The following is a 26,160-nucleotide window of genomic DNA, read 5'->3' on the forward strand; positions in this document are numbered from 1 at the left end:
AATACAGAACTCTGTTCCTTACTGGTTACATACCACTTTTCATAGTTGTTACAACACAGTTCTAGAACTGTTACAAATGACTTTGTAACCGCGTTCTAGATTTGTTACATATCTGAACATACCTGCTGAGTACGACGTTTTGCGTAACCAGTGACTCACACGTTCTTAACCAGTTACAGAACATGTTCTCAAGAAATTTGTAACAGTTCTAGAACAGATATATAACAGTGTTTGCTGGGTTCATATGCAGTAAATATTTTGACGAATAATTGTCATTATTAAATTAAAAATTATTATAATGATATAAATCAAGTTTGATATATAATAAAAATTAAAGAAAATAAATAGTATTTATTCTTTTTTAAAGAAATAGTATGTTTTCAATTTTTGAAATAGAGAACAAAAAAAATTAATTGTACATTTGTAGACTTTTTTTTAGAATAATTCTATTCCAAAACGTATTTATTTACAATATGTCAATTATTCAATTAGGATTTAAATATGAAAATTTAAGTTATAAAGAAAAAGATAATTACAGATAATCGAAAAAAGTTATATAGAATTATGGCAGAACGAAAAAAGTATCACATAAATGAACTTTATTTCCATTTATTACAAATGTATTTTAACATAGTAGTTATTTCTTCATTGCTTCATCCAAAATAACGTCTATTTTTTCAAAGCATTTCCTTTTCTTCTTCGGTGACAAGGTCTTCCATGTTTCTTTTATCATCAGAAGATAATCATTTGTTCTATAGTCAACTGGAGGATTTATTTCATGCGATGCATCGTTGCTATCTGCAATTGTAGAAAATAAAATTAAAAGCTGTCAAGAGACGCTAAAAATTTCATAAAGAAATTGCTTTAAATTGCTACTACCATCTCTAGAAGTTTGTGGATTTTCTCCATCAGAATCACTGAAATCACTATATGAATCGCTTACTGCATCCATATTTTGACCAACTTCTTTTCCTGGTCTTTTAAAATTAGACCTTGTACTGCATAAAAAGATAAAAATAATCAACTATTATTCATAAAATTATTGCCGTAATAATTCTTTATTTTAAAATCGAACAGTAAAATTAGGAATACAGTTATCTAAGAATAGATACAAAAAATTGTGTCTCGATAAAACCATTATTACTCTAAAGAATTAAACATAAATTAATTGTGACTATATTAAATGTTTTAATGTTTAATATCTATATCTACTCTACAATTATTAATATTTTATAAAGACCTTCGAGAATCAACAAAGGGCTTCAAAAATTGCATTGCATTATAATGAGGCCAATTGCTCACATATTCTTGAGCAGCGGAACCAGAAGGAACGTAGATGACTACTTTTTTCCGTTCTTCAGAATATTTTTCCTTCAATCTCTTCCATTTGTTTTGAATTTGTTTGCCTGTAAAATTTTTTTGTAATATACATGTGACACAATACGACAAAAAGCACCTAAGCTCCCAAAAATTTTAATGCTAGTTTCAACTTCATAAAAAGTTTCATGTTAATTAGGTAAATTCAGATTAAATTTTATCAAATTGTTTGAAGATAAGAAAGACTTAAAGATGATTGTTTTGTATTAAAAATTTTTTTTCTCTGTTTATTTTCACTAAGAACATAAAAAATATACTCTAAAGTTTTTGGGAGCTAAGGTGCTTTTCGTCGTGTAGAGTTATTATTATTGCACAAAAGTAATTTCCACACAAGGAAATTTCAAACCGCTGTTTTACAAGAATGTACAGTTTTAAACTCGTCGAAAAACAGCTTCTATCTGTACTTGGTGCACAATGCACTATTGTATTGATTAAAAACGATACATGAACTTACTTTCAATTAGGATTCCCGTTATATCGAAAAAATTATTTCCAACATCTTCCCAGGCATGATTTTTTTTAACTTTGTCCATGTAACTTTTTGATGATTTGTCAAATAAACATTTTTTTTGTTCTACTAACTGAATTAATATTTCCTCTTGATGGATTTCGTTTATTTCAGACATGATTAACACTTGGAATCTCAACAATTATAATCGTGATGGAAAACAGAGAGCAAGGAAATGTGGAAACTGTGTCTTCACCTACTTGATATAATGATCAAGTTATTTGTAGATATCAAAGTCGATATTTATTTAAAGGTGTATTCACATGTAATTTGAAAAAGTTAAGCCCTAAGCAAAAAGTTTTGTGCGACATCTATAATCATTCTATCAAATCATTGATCATACATCTCGCCAGCGTTTCATTTATACCCATCTATGTTGTTTATTTGTTTAATCTTGCTTGGCTGTTGCGATTGATTAAACTTCAAATATCGGTTGTTTAAAAGTTTTCCTTTTTGTTTAAAAGAACATGAATGATGACAGTAAAAGAGATCCTAATGTTGTGCGATTTTTGAAAATAATTGAAATCAACGATTGGATTTACAATCCATCTAAAAAAGTGAAAGATGATACAAAGAGACAGAAAAATTGGTATAAATTACAGACTTTGTTACAACAAAATGAATTCAAAATAGATGGTAAGTTATTATGTCAATAAATGATAATAAACTTTTGCTCAGTTGTAATACTTTTATTGTAACTCTTACTTATTGTCGTTATCATTGCAGGAAAAATTTAATTATTTTTATTCTAAAATTATCATTATTAATCATCTTTTACTCTTCGCTTTTATGAACTATATTGGCACAAATTGTTTTATAATGCTGAGAATTCTATTTCATTATTTAATACTTCATGAGTTTTTATTCCCAAATAATTTATACTTACTAAAACTGTTGTTAAATAAAAAATTGTAAATGTTAATTTTTGTTAAACCTTTATTGTAATATTAAAAGAAAAAACAAATTCTTTATAGAGGAAACTAATAAATTAAATTAGACTATTATTTACCATTTTTACGACATTTTTTAAAAGAACTGTTTCATATCGATGAAATTCGTTCAAACAAATTTTATTATTAAAATTTTTTTTATAATAATTCTGAAAACGAAAATATATTGTTCCTTGCTTATTAAAAGTTTATTAATTGTATTCACAGTAATATTTGTTACTCTTCAGATCCGAAAAAATATTGGCAATTACTGCGCGACAAATTTGTGAGGAAGCATAAAAAAAATTTGACTCACTGGCCATATTTTCACGACTTCCAGTTTTTGGCTCCATTTATTACTCATAAAAAGTAATGTATTGCTCTAATTATATTTATAATTCAATAAGATACCTAAATTATTTCACATCTACGTAATGTATATGCGTTTTTTATTTCAGTGAAAAATCATTTAAGACTGTCTCGTTTTTGAAAACCATGGAGGTGGATACTCAAAATTCTGGTTTCTTTATATCATTACTAAATAATCTTATTTCTAATAACGATTGACTAGGATAGCGAAACTTGTTTTTTAGACATAAGTATGTGTACCAAATCTAATTATCTAATTTAGCGACTCGAATGAACTGATTTTTAAATAAATTTTTTTATAAAAATCAAGCAGATAAATATTATTTGTCACAAAATTGAATTTTTTATATGAGTTTATGAAAATTATAAAGTTCTAAAAATCTTAAATAATTATTTGAAATTATAATAAATAGTTAATTAAAGATTTTATTCTAAAAAATTCTTTGCAGAATCATCAACTGACTTTATGCTTGTAAATGATGGGGAAGAATCCAGTGGAACATTTCTTATGGGGTCCGATAAGGAAAATATCGATCAACAAAGTCGTGTTGAAAATTTTGATTTTACGCAACAATCAAACGGATCCCTTGGTGAAAATGGTGTACTGCAACAAAAAACATTAGTTGATTCGATTATTTTAACAGTTCCTTCAAGAAATGAATCTACAATATTTTCGTCAAAAAATAAGGATCAACAGAAACATGTCAAACATTTTGATTTTCCAGGCGACTCTCCTGGTGAAAATGTTCTATTGCAAGAGCAAACATTTCTTGATTTAAATGTTTCAACAAACCCATCAGTATATTCACCTGCATTACTCCCATTAACTATTGCAGATTCTACTTTTTCCAAACAATCATTAAATTTATCGAAACAGATTTCATCTGGCTACACAATTGCTTCATCTTCGGTGTCTGCAAGACCTCAACATTTGGATTTTACACCTGACTCTCTTGGTAAAACTGTTCCATTGCAAGAGGATCCATTTTCTGATTTTAATGTTTTGACAAACCCGTCAGTAAATTCACCTTCACTGCTCCCATTATCGACTAGGGATTCTACTTCAAAACGATCACTGAGTTTATCAAAATCGATTTCAGCAGGTCCCTCACTTGCTTCAGACTCGGTGTCTCCAAGACCTCATAAATCTTCAGTTTCGACAAAATCTACATTTTTCAATCAAGCAAGACCAGTGCCTGTGCCAGTTTCAATGTTTTCAAAAGAAATTAATCAACACCAACATTGATATCTACCGCTAATACATTACAAAATTATGTAAATTGGAAACAAAACAGAGGTGGAAATGATAGTTTCATTTCAACAACAGCAGATGGCTATTTCAATATTATACAAAGAAAGTTTATACGTCTACCTTTAAACAAGCAACGAGAAATACTGCCAGAAATTTTGGACACAATTGAATTGTTTTCAACATCGTAATTCATAAAATTTAAAAACTTTTAACAAAGACTGTTTTAAAATAGATTAAGTGCTCAACCAAAAAAATTTTTTAATTTAAGGAATAAGAGAAAAGTATGCTCTTAGAGTATTAATATATAAGGATCAATCCACCGAGTTTCGTCCGAAATTCCTTGCTCATAATTTTTTGAAAAATTTACTTTTAATATATGAGGAACTTGATTACTTTTCGAGTTCATTAAGCATAATATTATATTTAAAATTTTATTGTTGAGTAAAGTTTATGGATATAATACTATAAAAAATTGTTGTGTCTTATTGTATCGTACAATATAAAAATCTTTGCAAGCACGCTTCATTGTGATGTATTAGTATTGTACTTAGATATGTTTGTTGTTAGAGGGTTTATGTATAAGAAAATACTGGTTACTTTTATATAAAGTCATATCTTTCGGTTGAAAATTTATATGTAAGTGTAAATCAAGTTATTGTTAATCGAAAAAACCGATACTAAAATTGCTGTTACATATTACCACATTATAATTCAAAAATCTTCAAATTTATGCGAAAAATGATTGATAAATACATAATTACTTAAAAATGATTGTAAAGTATGTTTTACACATAACAGAAATAAAATTTGGATAAAAATTTCGATATTCTTTCTGATCTGAATTGTATGTAAAATAATGATATTGATTGTTTCCCTTTTAACTGTCCAGGTTTTATATATTATTTATATTTTACATCTTTTTTTAAATAAGGAAAGTGAAAATTTAAATTTTCGTGCAACTAACGACTTCAGCTCCATCTGTAAATTTTCCCTCTTCAATAAAATATACCCTTCTATTTACATTTTACTATCTCAATGATCCAACTCATTTTGACGGTGTTTCGAGTTTGGTTAGAATTCCCTTCTGTGCTTTCAAAAACTTACAACAAAAAAGGATTTTTTTAAAAAAACTTTTTTTTCATCATGATCACTATTGCTGTGTTTATAATTTCTATTATAGGACAATGGTTAAATATTGTCAATTTTTATTCACAATTGTGTCAAACAAGACCTCGGCTTCGCAGGTGGTGGGTAAAACCTCACATAAGAGACAACATGCGTGAATTATTTGGTGCATATCAAAATCTTTTTTTATATTATTTAACAAGTGATCATGAAGAATTTTATCGAATAACAAGGATGAATCCAGATCAATTTAATCTTTTGTATAATATGATCGCACATAGACTTCAAAAAGTTAGCAGAAGACGGCCTTTATCAAAAAAGCTTAGATTGATTGTAACTTTAAAGTAAGTATAAATTAATCAATTTTAATTAATACTTATATTATTAATAAAATTTAAGTTTTCTCGAGGGATAAATAACATACTTCTACTTCAAGATAATCTAAGATAATTAAATAGAAGTATACAATTTAATTAAAGATTTCTGTTCACCACGAGTTCGGTATTTTTTAAATGTGAAAATTTGTAAGACCAAAATTACACTCTATAAAAATAATCTTCATTCAAGCCAATTCCTTTTATTTTATTTTATTTATATTTCCCTTTTGTATATTATATCAAAATATATATTCTTAATTTGAGCATATATGTACACTAATATTAAAGAAATAATTAAAATTTCAAGAAAATAATATGTTACGCGCTCCGAAGAAAAGAACCTTAGAAGCAAACGTATTATAGGTTATGTTTTTGATAGATTAATATTATGATTAAAAGTTTCTTTTTTATTATATGAAAACGAAATCATTTTTTAAATATTTTGGATGTAATTAAACCATAATCATCAATGATTTGTATTAATGATTGATTCTCTTCATGTATTATCACTCAAAAAATTACAAAAAATAGCCAAAACCTTTTTGCTTTTAAAGTTCTTTTCTTTAGAGCACGTCATATATTTTAATCAATTGAATATTTAAATTAAATAAAAAATGTGATAAATAAAATCATGAAATTAACATTGCTATCAATATAATTTGTAATAAATAAAATGAAATTTTTCGTATGAACAAACAGAAAATCATGTTTTATATGTGTATTTAAATTTAGATAATTCAATGTTTGTACTTTGAAAATAATGTATTATTTTATTAAAAAAAATTATCATTTTTACCTATCTTTTATATAAAAATCAATTCTAAGCTTATAAAAATTTGCAGATTTGAAAAATTTCGCACTAATATTTAGATTATGTTGACTTGAGAAGTAACAGAGATGTAATCGCGAATTTTTTCCCTTTTTCTCTGCTTTAGTATTAAAAATTTGAAACGGAAAATCGTAATTGAAAAGAAAAATATGAACTGAATCCTTTAAAAGTTCCCCCATTAAAATAAAAAAAAATCTTATTTTTAGATGATATATTGAGAGAATATTATAACAGGAATTTTTCTCTTTTAGGATCAATTTGTTTTGAATGTATTCGAATGTATTTTTTGGAAACAGCAAAACATTTTAATAACAATGATTATCCAACATCTAATAGTTTAATGTACTTCAAAATTGTCTTCTATAACGGATTTTTTCCTTTTGATTTTTTAAATTCAATTAAATTTTTTTGTTATTTGTTAAAATTTGTTGCAATGTGAAATTTATTTGAATTTGTAGGTAATTTATTTGTTTTTTAGATATTTAGCAAACGGTGACAGCAACCGAACAACATCAAATTTTTTTCGCATTGGTCACTCGACTACATACAGAATAATAATAGAAGTGTGTAACATTATCTGGGAGTGTTTGTCACCCATTTATCTACCGAGAAAGGACGCTTTTGACTGGCAAGTTGTTGCTCGCGGCTTTTATCAAAAGTGGAATTTCCCAAATTGTGTTGGCGCTATCGATGGGAAGGAAATACGTATCAAAAAACCTCCTCATTCTGGAACCATGTATTATAATTACAAAAAGTTTTGTAGCTTTAAATTATTGGCAGCATGCGATGCTTTTTATAGGTTTACTTGGGTGGACGTTGGAAATTACGGTAATTTAATTTTTCAAAGTAATGTTATAGATAATAATTATTATTATATGGTGTATAAAAATTAATAATTAAAATTTCAGGTTCCATAAGTGACTATGCAGCATTTGTGCGCACCGATTTGAGTATAGCTTTAGAAAACAATGAAGTTGATTTACCACCTGATGGTGAAATACCCGGGACAAATATTGTTTTACCATACTGCTTCATTGGAGATGCAATATTTCCTTTTAGACGATACCTAATGAAGCCTTATGATAGGAATCAAAGACTTAATGACATTGAAAACAATTTCAATTACAGGTAAGTTATTTAATAATAAACGTTCATAATCTTCAATTGTAACACGTATGTAAAACCATGTACTTATTACTTTGAGAAAACCATAAAACGTTATAATGAATATATTCTTTATTTTTAGTTTCCCATATTTTTAAAACTTAACCAGAGCTTAGTTGAAAGGATCATATATAGCTATAAATAGGAAATAATAATTAAAAACAATTGAAAAATTTATAATTTTTTTTGTAAATAATAGATTGTTAAATTTTAGTATACTGGTTGGGAAACTGAATATTAAATTTAAGTGTATTGGATAAAACAAAAAATTAAAAAGAATTGAAAACATTTTTATTTTTAAAATTCAATAATTTTTTAAATCATAAATATTGTTTTTAAATTTTAGCTGTTTTTATGAGTTTGCATATAAGGAAAATGATTTCTTTAAACCTATAATATGTTATTTCAAATTATAACAATTTCTAGATTGGCCAGAGGTCGAAACACCATTGAGGATTCCTTTGGTCTATGGACAAACAAATGGACAAACAAATGGACAATTTATAAAAAAAAATTGGAGTTTAAAGTTGACAACTCTATATCCATTGTATTGGCTTTAGTTTGTTTGCATAATTTCATAATTACGCAAGAATTGCTGTTGGATGAAGTTGACAGAATGTATACTCAAGAAAATGAACACAGGCAAAATTTATTAATTGATGAAAACAACCCTAACGTACAAGAAAATGTTCAAATTCCTGATAGTGTTTTTCAACAAAGGAATATGCTTGCCGAATACTTTATTTCAGAGGAAGGAATTTTGCGCTAGGTTTATTATTATTGATTTGTATTTATATTGATTTTAATTGTATATTTATTAATATGATTTGTATTTTTACAATAAAATAAAGTCTGTCAAACAATTCAACAAAATAGAAATGGAAACTGAAACTAGCGGTCTTCTTTGTATTCAATAAATAACTATAAAGAAAAATGTATAATTATTAATTTACACAATTTATACTTTTTGTAGACATTTTAAAAACGCGTCTTTAAAGTCATTAGCAAACATTCCACTGTAAGCCAATCCGGAGTTATTTATATTTTAAAACTGAAAAATTTCCAATAATCCTACATTTTTTACATTATTTTATAAAAATATTTATGTACATTTAAAATTAACATAACTAACCTAAAGAATATTTAAACCACATAGATTGACATATTTGCGAACTTTTATTCGAAAATATAACGAAGTTATTAATTTTTCAAACTTTAAAAATCTTAAAAAATATGACTTTTGGTATTGCTTTTTGTAGTCACTCTTAACATATTAAATATATTTTATATTACAAGATTATAATAATAATTATAATTATAAAAAAATTATATTTTAAAATCACGAAAAATAGTCGATCTAAATAAAGAAAATCGCATGAGATTTTGTATTTATCCAATGAAAACAAAATTTCACAATTCAACTTGGCAGCGATTTCTTTTTATTCTTCAATTATTGCAAATCAGTAATGGTTTTAAAAGTTCTATATACATCTAAATTATTTGGTTTTAACTGATACAACAAATGATATTAAGTAGTTAAATAAAATAGTCAAAATTTAATAATTTATAGTAAAAATAATAAGTGACTTATATTTTGCATTATTTTTTTCTTTTATTAGAAAAATAACAAAAAATATAAAATACAAACATAATATGTCGCAAACATAACCACACTTTTCTCAAAAGAAAATGCAATTGTAAATTAACTTGCAATTTATTTAATTCCCACACATTTTTTTTAAAACTAATTAAATATTCCAGGATTGAACAATAACTGAAAATAAAATCAAATTGCTACAATTTATTTAATAACATTATTCATACTTCACACTTTATTTTCACATTATTTTTCGTCGAACATTTCAAAACAGTTGGCAATACTTACTTTGTGACGTCAGCACGAACAGCGTCATGTCACACGACCACGTCCGACGGGCTTATTGTAGAACCGACTTTAGATAGAGATGTTTGATGTTTCTCGGCAAGGCTGGTGTTAATTCCAGTAGTCGATTCCACCCTACGTCGAGTTCGTAGAGATTTGAGAGGTGTTTGAATGTCAAGGGGTGAATTACGGACAAGGCATTTCCAGAGATGTTAATGTATTCAAGAGCTGCGGTTTCCATAAATGATTGTGAATCTATCAGATCTATTGCGTTTTGACTAATGTCCAGGCGTCGCAAATTTGGAAGATTTGGAAGACAAGGCTTCACATGGAGGAAATAATTTCATCAGGCCACATTATTTAAACACAAAAGAAAACAAATTTAAATTCTAAAATTTTAAATTAAATTTAAAAAAAAAAATTTTTTAAATTAGCTTCTAAGTAAAAACAATTTCAAAATTAATAAATATATAAATATAAAAGATAATAACTGAAAAAACTTAATTACATTTGTAATGTCCAATTATAAATACGTCAAAAATTCAAAAATAAGTTAATAAATAAGGATTATAATTCAATTCGTTAGTTATTTTTAAGCCTCGGATAGTATGACTTTTTCGAATTTTTTCCACTATTTTCAAAAAATCCAATTTTCTTCAAATAATTTTAATAAAGAGGGACTTTTTCGACATTTTTTCCAAATATTGCAATGAAATACTTTTTAGATTAAAATGCTTTTTTATTCGATTTCCATTTTTATTTTTTTCCTTAAAACAAAATTTTGAAAACATAGTTTTAAATATTATTCAAAATTTATTTTTGAGTCAGATATTTTTTACGACTTTCGATAATAACAGGATTTTTACGCGTCGGTAAGTCTGTGAATTTTTTATTAGAAATAGTGGAAAACTGTAAAATTGACAGAAAACATACAAAAAATTCAGTTTTTGGTGTCCTTTGAAAATATTGGAAAGTTATTAAAAAAAATTGATTTCAAGAAGAACTTTTGTTAAAAATTATAGAAAATAATTGAATTCTCAAAGAACATTCTGAAAATTATTATAAATAATTATTGTTTTCGAAAAGAATTTTAGTTAAAAATCCTAGAAAATAATTCAATTTTCGAAGAGTTATAGAAAAAAATTTGTAGAAATATTTTAATTTGAAAAGGTTTCAAATTGAAATTATTGAAATTATTGAACACCAGATGTGGCAACAAATGCTCTAGAGAAAACGTTATTGACACGAACAGAGTTATATCTATTCGTAAGATAACTGTTAAAAAGAGAAATCAATATGTCTGAAAAGCCCATGCCCCTCAGCCTGGCCAAAAGTATGTGATGGTCAACTCTGTCAAACGCCTTTTTAAAGTCCGTGTAAATAGAGTCAACTTGAGATTTATTTTCAACACAGTTTAACAAATAGTCAGTATAAATACTAAGGTTAGTAGCTGTCGATCTTCCCCTCATGAACCCATGTTGCTCATCCAAAATTAAATTTTTAACTGAAGGATAAATGATATCAAAAATAATATTTTCAAAAACTTTAGCTATTGCATTTAAAATGGTAATTGGACGGTAATTAACAACATTGTTTAAATCACCACTCTTGTGGATAGAAACAATGAAGCCTTTTTTCCATTCAAAAGGGAAAATACCACAAGAGAGAGATTTGTTAAATAAAATAAAAAGAGGCTCTAGAAAAGATCAGCAACATGCGCGAAGAAGGGAAGGAGGAACTCCGTCGGGACCAGCGCCCTTTCTCACATCCGGAGATTTTAATTTATTATATATTTGCTCTTTAGTAATAAAAATAGTATTCAAATCGACACTGTCCATATTGTTATTATTACTATCAAAAATAAATTCATCTAATGTAGGAGAAGTGTACACCGATTCAAATAAATTAGCAAAAAGATTAGCAATATCCAAGTTATTATCAGCTGTACAGTCTCCGAGGAACATTGTATTAGGAATTCGATTGCTATGACGTAACGAGTTTACATAATTCCAGAAATTATTTGGGTTGTCAATTAAAGCTTTCTCAATACGAGATAAATAGTCTCGATAACAAGTGTTTGATAAAGATTTACATTTTTTACGATGATTAGAAAAAATGACGTAATTTTCATGAGATTTAAATTTTTTATAATTAAGATGAGCAATTTTCTTTTGAAAAACAAGATTCTTAAGTTTAGAAGTAAACCATGCAGGATTAATTAAAGAATTTACTCGCTTAGTTGGAACAAAAAGTTCAATTGCATTAAACAAATGCTGATAGAAGCAGTCGACTGCGTCATCAATTGCAAGGTCATTTAAAAATGCCCAATCAATGTTTGCAAGATAGAGGTTAATACTACCAAAATCTGCATTAAAAAAATCAAATTTAAAAGTAGTAGATGACGACGAAGAAGACATACTTCTAGAAGCATTACAAAAAATTTGAAGAATAAGCGCAGGATGATAACAGTCAATAGGCAAAATAGGATCAGAAGCTAAATTTAAATCAAAAAGATCACCGTTACAAAAAATTAAATCCAGTAGTGAACCAAAAATATTTAAAAATTGATTTATCTGTTTTAAATTAAGAAAACTCAAAGTTTCAGAAATAAGATTTGATATGTCTGTAAACAAGCGTGAAGAAGCAAATTTCGGTGAACATATTAGATCAGAACTGTTGTCAAAGTACCAATTAATGAAAGGAAGATTAAAATCACCAAAAAAATAAACTGTAGCATTTGGAAATAAAAAAGAAATGTCTTCAAATAATTGAAAAACACTAGAATAAATGTCTAAATTAGAGTTCGGTGGTATATAAAAACATACTATTATAAATAAAGTTGAAAAAAAATTGAGCTTGACACAAACATGTTCAACCGTATCTAATTTTGTATCTATTAAAGTACTTTTAATAGAATTAATGACGGCAATTAGCACACCACCTCCACGCTGTGAATCACTAGTTGCAGGATTCCTGTCAAATCTATAAACTGTATAGTTCATAAAACCCAATTCGGCAGAGTTTATAGAAGCAACTAACCAAGTTTCACTAAATATTAAAAGATCATAACTACACAGAGAAACAGCTATGCGTAGAGAGTCAGTTTTTGTTCTCACGCCCCTGACATTCTGGTAGTAAATTGATAAATGGTGTATACTACTCGAGATAGAATGTACGTCACTCACGAGGCGATCACATGGAACAGACCGTTGGAGGGAGATAGGGGAAGTTAACTAATGGTCACTACGCTCGCATGAGGAGTGGAAGAAGATGCCTCTGGAATCGTGGTGTTTACAATGACAGGTCTTCCCTGACGAAACACCATTTTCACAGACTCTCCATTTAAACGACGAGCTGCTATATCCTTTTTCACTAATTTTATTTCCTCCAATTCGAGCTTTGTTCGATTTAAAGTCATCCATGTGTTCGATAGATGGGAATATTCCGTGCTCCCTTTGGCAGCTACAAATGTTTGATGGATTGCTCGTGCCTTCTCCTCCGTCGCACACACAATCCTCACCGGCCTGGGTTTTCGAGACGCCTGCGCAAAAGCACCGAGTCTTTGAACTTTAAGAATATCAGAAACAAAAGAGGGTGCAAAAGGCGCAAGAATTTTAAAAATATTTTCTTTCAAAATTTCAGCTATGTTTCCCGAAGTATCAGACTCAGCATGCTCAGGAATTCCAAAGAGAATCAAATTAAATTTCTTTCTCTCACGAGATTGAATTTCAGACATGCACATGCTGACAACTGAAGTAGCAGTAGGAGAAATAATATTGACATCCCTGACCGTACCTTCAAGCACTGCAACACGAATTTAAAAAAAGCATATTTTTGCAGAGAATTATGACATTACTAAGTATTAAAAATTTAAATTACACGCAGAAATTAAAATAAGTTAAAGAACAGGAAGCTAAAACTGGCAACTATGAATTTTTATTACCTATTTCATTTCGAAAAGAATTTTAGTTAAAAATCCTAGAAAATAGTTCAATTTTCGAAGAATTATAGAAGAAATTTGTAGAAATATTTCAATTTGAAAAGATTTCAAATTGAAATTTTTGACAAATTTTATTCTCAATAATTTGAAATAAAAATTTTAAAGAACTTAAGTATTTAGAAAATTATAGTTTCTTTTGAAATAAATAATGGATTTTTCGAAAAACTTTCCCAAAATTATTGAATTCAAAAGAAAATTTTTGTTTAATTATAGAAAATAATTGAATTCTCAAATAACTTTTTGAAAATTATTAAAAATAATAATTGTTTTAAAGAAGAAATTTAGTTAAAATTCTAGACAATAATTCAATATTCAAAGAGCTATAGAAGAAATTTTTAGAAATAATTTTATTTCAAAAGCTTTCAAATTGAAATTTTTGATAAATTTAATTTTGAAAAATTTTACTTAAAAATTTTGAAGAACTTAAGTATTTTAAAATATATAGTTTCTATTGAAATAAATAATTGAATTTTCAAAAAATTTTCCTAACGCATTATTAAAAATAACTGATTACAAATGTGAAAATATTTCTTAAAAATTAAAGAAAATAATTGAATTCTGGTAAATCTACAGTTGTAATTTTGAAAAAAAATAAATTTTCGAATGTTTTTGAAATTTTGAATATTTAATAATTTTTCGAAATCACTGAAGAAGAATATTGTTAAATAATTGTTTGTTAAATAATTTGGGTTCAAATTTTTTTGAAATTACTTGAAATTTCATAAAATAAAATTGTGAACAGTTGAATTTTAGACATATTTTAAATAAACTTTTCTTTTCCTTTTTGAATAATTGAATTTTTAAAGGACTTTCACAAAATTAAAAAAAATAACAATTGGTTTCAAGAAAAATTTTAGCTAAAAATTATATAAATTAATTGAATTATTACAGTCGTAAGTTTTAGAAATAATTAAATTTCAGAAAATTTTTGATAATTGAAGTTTTCGAATAGTCGAAATTTCGAAAAATTTAATTGAGAACAATTTAATTTGTGAAGACTTATAATTCTCATTTTTATAAATAATTAAATTTCAAACTTTTTGTATAAATTTTCTTTGAAAATTTGAATTTTGAATCATTTTATTTATTTATTTACATATTTAAGGGCAGTGCCCTTTCGTACATATGTACTTAGAATAAGATATTATTAATTATAAATATAAGTTAAGCATAAGTGTGCGAAGAAATGACAAATTATTCGTATATGAATATAAGGTCTCGTAATTTATTAACAAAGTCGTTTGAAGAAATGCCATATTTTAATTAAAAAAAATATATACATAAATAATATATATATATATTAGGGTGGGACAAAAAAATCTTTTATTTTTTATTTTCTATCTGACTCACAAAAACTGGTTGCTAGGCACCTCTAGAAAATACTCACCCAGTATGAGCTCTTAATATTAATGGGAACATTATGCTCATCGTAGCTTTCTATTTTTAATTCAGTTTGATATTAAAATAATCATATCTCGTCACCAATAGCTTATTAAGCCCGTATAAACGTAGAGCATTAAATTTCCTACAAAAATCTTTTATGCTCAATCAATAAAAATTATTACTCAGTAAGTCAGAAAATTCAGAAAAAAAATTTTTTTTGTTCTTAAATTTTTCAATGTTTGACCTTAAATATCTTTGAAATGGTTAAGTTTATCGAAAAAGTGTAAGAGATCATTTTTGTAGAGCTCATACTGGGTGAGTATTTTCTAGAGGTGCCTAGCAACCAGTTTTTGTGAGTCAGATAGAAAATAAAAAATAAAAGATTTTTTTGCAAGTGGCTTTTTTGCACCACCTGGTGAAGGAAAAGTCATCTTACGATTTTGGCAAAATATTTTGTTATAAACTTCTTTCTTTTTGCATTTTTATTTTACTTCCATGTCAAATAAATAATTTAAAAAAGTTTTTAGCTTGCAAAATGGTTTTTTCGTTAAGTTTGCCTTTTTCGACTCACTCTACTATATTTAATTAACAAATTTGTTGATTTTTTAATAAAATTATTTGACAAAATTCAAGTATCTAAAAAGTTGAGTTAAAATTTGCAAGTTTTTCAGAATTTCAAATGAAATTACATATTTAGAACTAGAATAATTTTTAAAATTGGTATTTAAATAACAATTTCACAAAATTTCAATTAATTTGATTATTTTTCAATAAAATTCATTTTAAATACTAGGATTTTTCAAAAATTGAATTAAAATTAAAGATATGAGCAAAATTTAAGGAATTTTTTAAAACACATTTCGATTCAAACGTTTTCGAAGTGAAAATAAAATTTAAAAGGATAAATGAAGGGTAGAATGACAAAAGGGGTCAAGCGCCAATTTATCGAAAATGAGGTTTTTGCATAAAAAAATCAAGAAAATTCATTTACACATTTCTGTAGAAGGATTTCCTTTTTTATTGAGTATTTAAATCAGTTTTTAATAAAAATTAAATTAATAAAATAGCCTCAAATTTACTTTATTGCAACCTGATTGAAAAACAAAAGAAAGTGGTGTTCAATTTTGATCAAAAATATTATTTTTTTAGGTTTTATTTTAATATTTTATTTTTATTTTAATTTTATTTTAATTAATAAAATTAATAATAATATATTTTCAATTTTAAACAATTTTAAAATCATTTTGTTATTAATTTTTAAATATTTTTATGATTATTATACTAAGTGAACAATTGAATTTAAAGATGAAAGTATTGCTCAATTCCAGAGCAAGCAATTAATTCGTAATTTTCTTGAAAACAAACAATTTTTTAAAGAAATTTTTTTTTTCTATTCATTTCGTCGATTCCATAGAAAGAAACTAATTTTCCAGTTTTTCTTTAAACTGTATATTTTTTTTATAATTAATGCTTAAAGAAAATGTGCGCAGTTGATATAACCTCAAGGAACCACAGTTTTTTTTAATTTTATCGTTAATATGTAGGTTTATTTCAACAAATTGTTGTTTATTTATTAAAACATACTAATATATCGAAACGGTTTTCTCAGTTTTTTTTTAAATGACCTGCAAAATTTTTAAAAATGTTTTTTTTACTTCCTGTAAAAACAGTGAATTGGCGCTTGACCCCTTTTGTCATTCTACCCTTCAAATAAAGGTTATTATGCTCTTCGAAAATATATTTTCAACACAGTATGGATTTTTTAGGATATTGAGTTGAACTCCCTATATGAATATTGGAGATCTACATAGTTTGAAGAGGGTTAGGTTGACTCCAAACCGGATAATCCAAATGAACCGACAGAAGGATGATCAGAAGATTATATAGGGTTTTAAAGACTCTCGATTATTTGCAGTACTCACACGTTTAATAGTTGTACTTTTGTCTTTAGTATTTCCTAACATTACATTTTTCATTGTGAATTTTACGCGTTTTGACATCTGTTCATCACGTTTCTCTTTAGTCTCATGAAACGTTACAACATCCTTTATTTTTGGTTTTACACTCTGACTATTTTTTCCGGATGTACCAGGTTCGTTATGAAGTTCAATTACATTATCATTATTATTACTTATTTTCCTGGGTATATCCGGTTCATTGAAAAAATTGTTTGCATTATTATTATTATTATTATTCGCGCTTGTATATCTTTCGATATTTACAATGGGATTACTGATCAACTTCCTCTCGATTTTACTTGACAATCTTTCGTTTATTTTATTTGAGTTTTCGTTGACAACTTTATTAAATGTTAACCATTCTTTTCGAGGAATTATATGCGCTGGTTTGACATTTTCTAAAGATACATTCTTTCTTTTGCCATTTATTTCTATTTCTAGTACCTTGTCATTTATGCGCTTAATTATTTTATGCGGACCCGTATACGGACATTGAAGAAATCTCTTATTAGGCGGAGCTCGCAGAAATACATGCGTACACTCCTTTAATTCCTTATGTACAAATATCTTCCCCCTATTATGGTGTTCCACTGGCACTGCGCGAACTTCATGCATGTGGCGACGGAATTCAGAGAGGAAATGTTTCGGGTCAGCAGACTCATTCTCTGGAAAAATTATTTCTCCAGGTATACGCAACGTCGTACCATACATAAATTCCGCTGGAGATGCTCCATTTTCCGCGATATAAATTCGCATCCCGAGCAAAACCGTTGATAATACGTATAACCAATTATCTCCCGAGTGACACATGATTGCAGCTTTCAATGTTCTATGCGACCTTTCAACTAAACCGTTTGCGGCTGGGTGGTACGGCGTTGTGCGCGTTCTATCGCATCCGATCACCCGACGGAGTTCTGTAAATAATTTTGCTTCGAATTGCGCCCCTTGATCCGTTGTAACAGTCTCAGGACTACCAAATCGAGAAACCCAATTGTCGATAAAAGCGCGGCATATTGTTTGAGCAGTTATATTTTTTAAAGGGATTGCTTCTGGCCATCTTGAAAATCTATCTACTAGTGTTAAAGTGCCCGTCGGTATTTTGCTGTTTTTGGTATGTCTTCGGGGGCAACTGGTATTTGGTGGTATGCTTTATGAAGGTCGAGCTTTGAGAAAATCTTTTTTCCGTGAAGATTTGCGACAAAGTCTTGTAGGTATGGCACTGGGTATCGATCGGGTTCCGTTACTGAATTGACACGACGGAAGTCTCCGCAGATTCTCCATGTGCCATCTTTTATTTGTTTCAAGACTATGGGTGAAGCCCACGAACCGCTTGATGGTCTTAGAATTACCGCTTTGGTAAATTCATTGAATTCTTTTTATACCGTAGCTAATTTTACCGCTGACAACCGTCGCGCGCGTTGGGCTACTGGTTGCCCATGGGTTATTATATGATGCACCGTGTCGCAACGTGATGTATTTATCGACTGATATAGTTGGGTAATTTCGGGAAATTCTTCCAATAAATTCGCGTATTCTGACTTGCGATCAATTGTACTCACGTTATGATTTTCGGCCGTTTTAAGGTTCCGTTAATTTGGAAATTTGTTAAGGGATCAACTAGTTTACGTGTTTAAAGGTTTATTAAAAGACCGTAATGTGCGAGAAAGTCTGCTTCTATTATCGCGTATGGTACGTCGGCAATGCAAAAGTTCCACGAGAGGTCTCGTCGCAATCCCAAATTTAAATCGAGTTATTTGTAACCATACGTTGCGATGCATGTGTTATTCGCTGCATGAGTGTAACCTCTGAAGGGGGAATATCTCGTTTTCCTACTGGGGGAATAATGGAGATATCAGATCCCGTATCAATGAGAAGCGACATGCCTGTTTTTTTTCGGAAACATAAAGTCGTTTTGAGTTCTTATACCCATCGATTACGTCTATCCGATCAGGCGTTTTTAGTTTCCCGAGTTTTGTTTTGTGGTCCATTTGCATGGAGATACACATTTAGTTGATTTACTATCAAATCTCCAATGGCACCAGCATAGATCTGGGGGTCGCTCGGATTTTTCTCGGTTATGTGATTTATTACGGTAAGAACCTGATAGCGATCTGTTTTAGGATCTGTTTCGAAAGCGTCTGTTGTACCGATGTCGTTCTTGGCTTTTACCCATGTTTTCTTTCATGGTCGCAAGTTCTGTGGCGATCGCATCGAGTTTTATTTCTAACGCTGTATTCATTTTCTCGACTACTGACACATTCGGTGTGTCCGCTTGATAATTATGAGAAGGTTGAATTTTCTCCGTTATCTTATCCACGATTTGTGCTAGTTCAGTTAGATCCTTTATTGAGCTAGGTGCCAGTATTTGCCTATGCAAGGTTGGTAAATGCTCCATGAACAAGGATCTTAACATTTCGTCATTGCACTGGCCGTTTGCAATATTACGCATTTGATTTAAAATGTACGTTGGTTTTCCATTAAGTACTTCGCCTTTTATCAATTGCCTAAGTCTATGCTCGTTACTTGTACCATAATTAAGTAATAAACCGCTTTTGATTTGTGAATATACATCGGTCGGCGCGGGACGTTGTAGGACTATACTAGGGACTATACTAGGAATAGAAGAGCAAAAATAACGAATGTACGACCGAATTAACCAAATTTCACCCTTATATAGATGATCCTTAAACTCGCGTTGAAAAAGAAAAAAAACAAGAAGGGTAATTTTATTTAAAATCCTTCAATGCCCGATTGTCCACAATTTCCAATTCAGAGGTTAATACAAAAAACCAAAACAGTATCAATTCTACGTACGCAGCAATAATTAAGTCAGTTAAAATGTTGTTATATAATATGCGAGTACTGCAAATATGTTCTATTTAATATGATAATTTGGCATTAATAGTTAAAATAATACACAAATAATCAGTCATTCCAAACTTCTCAACCCACAACGATAACAATAACTGTATTTTACATTTAGGTCAAATAATTGGAAACACTTTCCTTTATTTATTATTATTATTTTTTAAACACTCGTTGTCGATTCAGCAAACTCGTCACCTGTAACACACATTATTGACATATGCGCAAAAAAAATCGAGGAGTGTTGTCAACATCTGTGGTAAATTCTACTTTGAAGTCTTTCCTTCACGCATTAAAAAAAACAAAAATATTCCTTTTCTCACTTCACAGTGCAGATAATTTGTTTTTCCCCCTTATACATTGAAAAAAAAACAAAAAAGATAAATTCGACAGTCATACACATGTATTCCCCATTCACAGTTATACGTCTAATTTAAATATAATGAAAAAACAATAGTGAGAAATTCTTATAAGTGAAAAGAAAGAAAAAAGAATACAACTTTATATTGACTTACATTGAAGTTATTACTTTGATATCTGTCTGGACTACCTTTCGAACTCGTTGATTCCGTCTCTCCAGCTGGATATTACAATGCACGGTGTTGAATGAAGCGTATCTTATGCTTTCATCTCAGATATTGGTCTTTTTGAGTGGGGTTAGATACTTAATATGGCGGCAACTGGTTTGCGTCGCTCCTGCTGACTACTGAAGTGTTGGAGTGGAAGTATGGCGTCGGAATTACGTCACTGCTACCTTACTGCATACCCCTCTACTGGAACTTCTTCTTCTTTTTTTTCTTCCGTCAAAGCTTTTCAGGAACTGCGTTTATTTTGTCAGATGCTTGCTAATTTCTTAATGTTTCACCAGATGTATGTGCTTGGAATCCTTGATTCACAACGGCTTCACCTTTTTTGCTCGTTACACTGCCATTTTTATTTTTCACATAGGTTGGCTTTTACAATGCGATTGTTGAACACTGTAATTTTTTTTTAAAACAACTGGAGCTACTTATTTTTTTATTTTTTTTTTATATCAATTTAGGTGCGTGGTTATTGTAATGTTGGATATTAGTGTGTAATTTGCTTGGCGCCCTTTTTGCGTCGCGCCCACCTGGTTGGAGATGTGGCTTGATGTGAATATCATATATTGATGGGAGAACAAGAACAAAAAATCACTTCGGTTTTGATGTAGACACATTAACCGGATTACTCTGGAGTCGGGGTCACCACTATGGATTTTTTAGGGTATTGAGTTGAACTCCCTGTATGAATATTGGAGATCTAGATAGTTTGAAGAGGGTTAGGTTCACTCCAAACCGGATAATCCAAATGAACTGACAGAAAGATGATCAGAAGATTATATAGGGTTTTAATAAATTATATTAACACTCTTGTTAGACTCCATATATGAGGCAAAATTCCTGAAATGTCCGAACAAAAAATTAAAAGTTCTCGAATTTAATCCATACTTTTCTAAAATGTTGTTATTGTTGGTGAAAGTCTAAAAATAAATTATTATTGAATTTAATAATATAGTTTTTGAATTACAACGTTTTTAATTTTTGACTTTTGAAAAAAAAAAATTTTTTAATGTACAATATTTATAAGTAGAATGCATAAAAGTTAACATATATATAATGATTTTTAAAGCTTTTTTGACGGGCTACACGCTGTTAATAAAATTTTTTTTTTAAAAAACATTTGACCTTGAAATTCAAGGTTTATTAACAATCTACTTATCAAAAATACTTCATATAGGGCTCGTTGGATGCGGAATTAGCTTAACTTTCAATTGGTTAGTTTAGATTTACGATAACTTTATTTGTTTGTAAGATATTTCATTTTTTATTGTTATTTAACCAAAATTGAACAGAAATACTTCATATAGGGTTTTTGGATGCTTGTTGTTAGTACATTTTTTTACATCGACTTACGATGGATTCCCCACAACAGAAAGCAGAATTTTTGTAGTAATTTTAAATGTTTGTTATTTTTCCAGTACTTTTGGTACAATTAACTGACTTTTCCCTGAATTTTCTGATCTGCTTGACTTTTAGCAACCCTGAATAACTATATAAATACTTTATTGTAAGCTTCATTTGTAATAAATTAAACCTTTATTACAATAATTTTATATTTGGTCAGGGAATTTTAAGAAAAGTGGCCTGGGAAACCTGGAAACATCAGAGAATTTTGGAAATTTGAAACTTTAGAAACCTCGGTTTCTGATTTAGACTGAAAGAAATTAAAAGAAATGCAATCTCATACTTCAGGCTGGATAGGTACTTAATTTACGAAAAATTATTTAACGGAAAGAAAAGACGACGCGGATTTGCATTTATCCTCAGTAACTTCATTGTGATGAAATTGACCCAACCTATTGAGTCTGATATTCATTTGTCTCATGATAAGCTGTCAAAAGTGAAGAACTTTAAATATTTGTCCAAAAATGGCAGAACGTAATCGATACGCAAATTTATCTAATAAATATAAATTATATTCTTTTATATTAGTTATGTAGGGTATTTCAAAATAAATTTTAATGAAAATGAAATTTATAAACAATTTTATTCTTGACTAGCACCTCATCGACCGCTTCGCGGTCTACTACGTTGCTTCTCCTTTTTCATGCAACATGCCCGTTCTCCTTAATTTTATATTGTTTAATTTAATTATTCATTTCAAATTAATTGATTTTTTATTTACTTTCTGAAGTTTAATTCAATATAAGTTGCAAATCTAATGATATTGAAAAAAACAATTGTTTAATTTTATTTTGTGCTCTTGTTTTGATAATGGGGCATTCTGTACCGAATTGCAATATTACTGCAATAAAATTAGATCGTTTTTCGACCACTGGGCAATTACTCAGTTGTTGTTTCCATATTTAAATGAGATATTCTCTATTCTATTATAATTTCATTTCGGATAAAAATATAAAGTTTTTAATATTGTATTCAATTTAGACATTTCACAGGTAATTAATTAAAATTCTTTGAAATAATTAATTTTGAATAGAATATGTTTTAAACAATTTTATTTAAAAATTTCAACAAAGAAATTATTGAATTTTTGAAGAATTACAGTTGAAATTTTTCGTTAAATTTCAAAAAAATTTTATATTGAAATCATTAAAAATATTTCAATTCATCTGGAAAAGTAAATATTCTAATATTTATTTAACAAAAATTATCCTTTTGTCAAATTTTAATTAAATTTCATTGCCGACAGTTAAATTCTTGTAAATGATTTCAAAAAATTAAATTAAATTTCCAATTTTTTGGAAATTATGTAAAATTGAATAAAATTTTATGTGTTATAGAATTTTTTTTTATTTTAAAAATAATATTCCGAAGTCTACTTTTTAATAACATTTTTGAGTCTTGAAGCTAGTTTTTGGTACTTCATTTTTAAAATCCCCATTTTCGTTTTGAAAAATTCTCCTTCTCCCCGATTTTTAAGTGAAAATGCGACTGTGATCCCTGTCAAAACTTTATAATCATAAGTTAAATGCAAAAAATCCTATGAATAATTATCAAACATGCATTATATACAGTTGTTAAAAGTAATTACTTTTTTATTATTCACACGTACATAATAAATATTTTAAATTTTCATCGGTTCGACTTTTTACATGAGTCTTTTTTGTTAATTTTCCTTTGTCAAATTTTGCATTAAAAAAAAATTATAATTTTTCGATTAATAATTGCAAAAACAGTGAATTTCATTTGTTAAACGTAAATTTCGAACAAAATGTTTTTGAATCCCCAAATTGAAAAAACATAATAATACAAAAAAATTTCAAATATAAAAATCAGCTATTTGTTGTAAAATTACAATTATATAATTAATTTAAATACCAAATTACCTAAAAATTTTATTAAATACTATAAAACTTCATTTTCTGTTCAGTGATTGATCGGAGCAAGATTGTAACGCTTCACCAGATTGGGAATCAGTTACATGAAATTGCCGCTCAGGTAAATTGTTCTATTAAAACTGTACGACATTGGATTCGAACTCATCAAGCTGGTGGTGATTCTGCTTTGATGGACCATCGTCAATTCAACAAAGGTCTCCGGAAATCTACTGCTGATCAAGATGATGAAATAAGAGATTATATTCTAAATATCAATCCATTTGTTGCTTCTGCTGCGCTCAGAAATGACATCTTATTAGAAGTTTCATCTCAGACCATAAGGAGATGTTTAGATGAAATAAATTATATTAATGGAAAACCATCGAAGAAAACAGCTTTAACCCAAGAGCATCGGGAAGAAATAGTTGGATACGCTTTAGAGTATTGCCTACAAGATGAGGATTTCTGGAGAAATACGATTTGTATGGACGAAAAAACATTTTTTTCTTCGGAAGACGGGCGTTCTTTGGTATGGCGACCCAGAGGGGAGCGGCTTAATCCCGATTTTGTTGTTTCACATCAACACAGTGGGCGTATTACCTGTGGTTTTTGGGGATTTATCACAACAAGGGGAGTTGGAGAAATAATGCAAATGAATGCTGAGCAGTACGTGTACATTTTGGAAAATCACTTTCAACCAAACGTTAGGAGAATTCTGCCTCGAAACCTATTTTGAAAAAATCAAAGTGATCGAGGACAGAAGTGGAGTACATCGTGCTCACGCTACGTAGAGGTGGTACGAAAACCATCCAGAAATAATACTGTTGCCTCATCCACCCAAGTCACCGGACCTAAATGGTATTGAAAATGTGTGGAGTTACATGGTCAAAACTTTCCGGTCAGGGGAAGATAGAAATCGACAGTCTTTTATTGTTCACGTGTATCGGGCATGGGAGGAATTGAGAGGAAGACCAAATATAGTGGATAATAATTGTATATATTCGATGCCCAGGCGACTTAATAGTGTTTTGGAAAGCAACGGTTTTTGGACGAAGTATTAAAATGCCTGCCAACTGACATTTTTTTTAATGGGATTCTCTCATGAACAATTTATAAAAATGAAAAACTTTCATCAAATTCTGACATACTCTTGAAAACGATGACAATAAACTTTTTGGACAATTGTGTAAATAGTTACACAATTACACTACACTCCAAAATAAGCCTAGTCTAAAGAAATACATATGTTAATTGAGGGGCCACATGCAAGAACGTACGAGGCGCTGAGAGTGAACCACAGCGCCTCTTACGTTCTTGCATGTGGCTCCTCAATTATTTTCAAATAAGTTACTGTTATAATACATTTCTATCAATATAAATATTGATAATAAATATATTTTAAAAAAGAAAGTAAAGAATTCTTTACCAATATAAATATATTTTATAGAGTAAAATCACTCACCAAATATATTTTGGTCTCTAAAATATTTTACTGGTAATTGTAAAAAATCATTACTGATACTAAAATTATATTTATTATGAGTCAAGTTTGAATCGCCTTAATTTTTTATTAAAAAACATGAAGTTAAAAAATAAATTTCCTAAAATATAAGGTACTTTATATTTCCAGTGTTCTTAATTAAATATAACTTTCACAAATTCCTCAAGTTTCTCCAAACATTGCAAAAAATTGTGAGCCTGAGATACTTAAGGTTTTCTGTCTATAAATTGCTATACAGTTATGAGAATATTAATTTATAAGGTTTTTTACAAATGTATTAGAGTTATTTATACTTTCATGGTACAAATTTTTAAGACGAGACATAAATAAAAAAAGTTGTATCAAAAGCAAATAATTGAAAAAATCACTAGAAGTACAGAAAAAAGTAGTAGCGTAAAGTAAATTTATCAAATTTTTAATCGAAAGTATTAAAAATTTGACAATGAATAGAGAATAAAATAGAACTTACATTATAAAATATTTTTTATTTTTTAAAAAATTTTTCTCTGTAAAAACAGAGAATTTTTTAATAATTCTTTAAAAGTAAAGATAATTTTCCTCGAAGGAAATGTAAATTAATTATCCAGATTGTATCATTTTAAACATTCTGGAAAAGTAACAATTCAAAATTTTTTTATTCAAGAAAAAGTTTTTGAAATTTCAGGGAATTTTGAAAATTAAATTTTTCGCTCACCTAATTCTTTTGTTCTTCAGTAACTCTCAATTTCTCTTCTGTTTCTTTCTAGCTTCTATAGCTCTCTTATTGTTTTTTTTCATATTTG

The 26,160-nt window shown here is 28.4% G+C and overlaps 3 protein-coding genes across 3 annotated transcripts; 2 read left to right on the forward strand and 1 right to left on the reverse strand.

The window, feature by feature from the left end:
- Positions 1-637: 637 nt before the first annotated feature.
- Positions 638-2,055, reverse strand: LOC127287331 (uncharacterized). The gene is made up of 4 exons (XM_051314189.1): positions 1,832-2,055; positions 1,241-1,406; positions 880-998; positions 638-798 (listed from the first exon to the last, which is right to left on the reverse strand). The coding sequence occupies exons 1-4, from the start codon at positions 2,001-2,003 to the stop codon at positions 638-640; spliced, it is 618 nt and encodes a 205-aa protein (XP_051170146.1). The 5' UTR covers positions 2,004-2,055.
- Positions 2,056-3,301: 1,246 nt separating this feature from the next.
- LOC127286891 (uncharacterized) lies at positions 3,302-4,771 on the forward strand. The gene is made up of 2 exons (XM_051313518.1): positions 3,302-3,413; positions 3,633-4,771. The coding sequence occupies exon 2, from the start codon at positions 3,650-3,652 to the stop codon at positions 4,427-4,429; it is 780 nt and encodes a 259-aa protein (XP_051169475.1). The 5' UTR covers positions 3,302-3,413; positions 3,633-3,649; the 3' UTR covers positions 4,430-4,771.
- A 1,023-nt stretch (positions 4,772-5,794) lies between these two features.
- Positions 5,795-8,699, forward strand: LOC127287347 (uncharacterized). Its single transcript, XM_051314213.1, has 4 exons — positions 5,795-5,904; positions 7,245-7,594; positions 7,675-7,894; positions 8,357-8,699. The coding sequence occupies exons 1-4, from the start codon at positions 5,795-5,797 to the stop codon at positions 8,697-8,699; spliced, it is 1,023 nt and encodes a 340-aa protein (XP_051170170.1).
- The last annotated feature ends 17,461 nt before the right edge of the window (positions 8,700-26,160 follow it).

Source organism: Leptopilina boulardi, unplaced genomic scaffold, assembly GCF_019393585.1.
Source record: "Leptopilina boulardi isolate dan_hultmark-lab unplaced genomic scaffold, ZJU_Lbou_2.1 LbouV2_122, whole genome shotgun sequence".
Classification (NCBI taxonomy): domain Eukaryota; kingdom Metazoa; phylum Arthropoda; class Insecta; order Hymenoptera; family Figitidae; genus Leptopilina; species Leptopilina boulardi.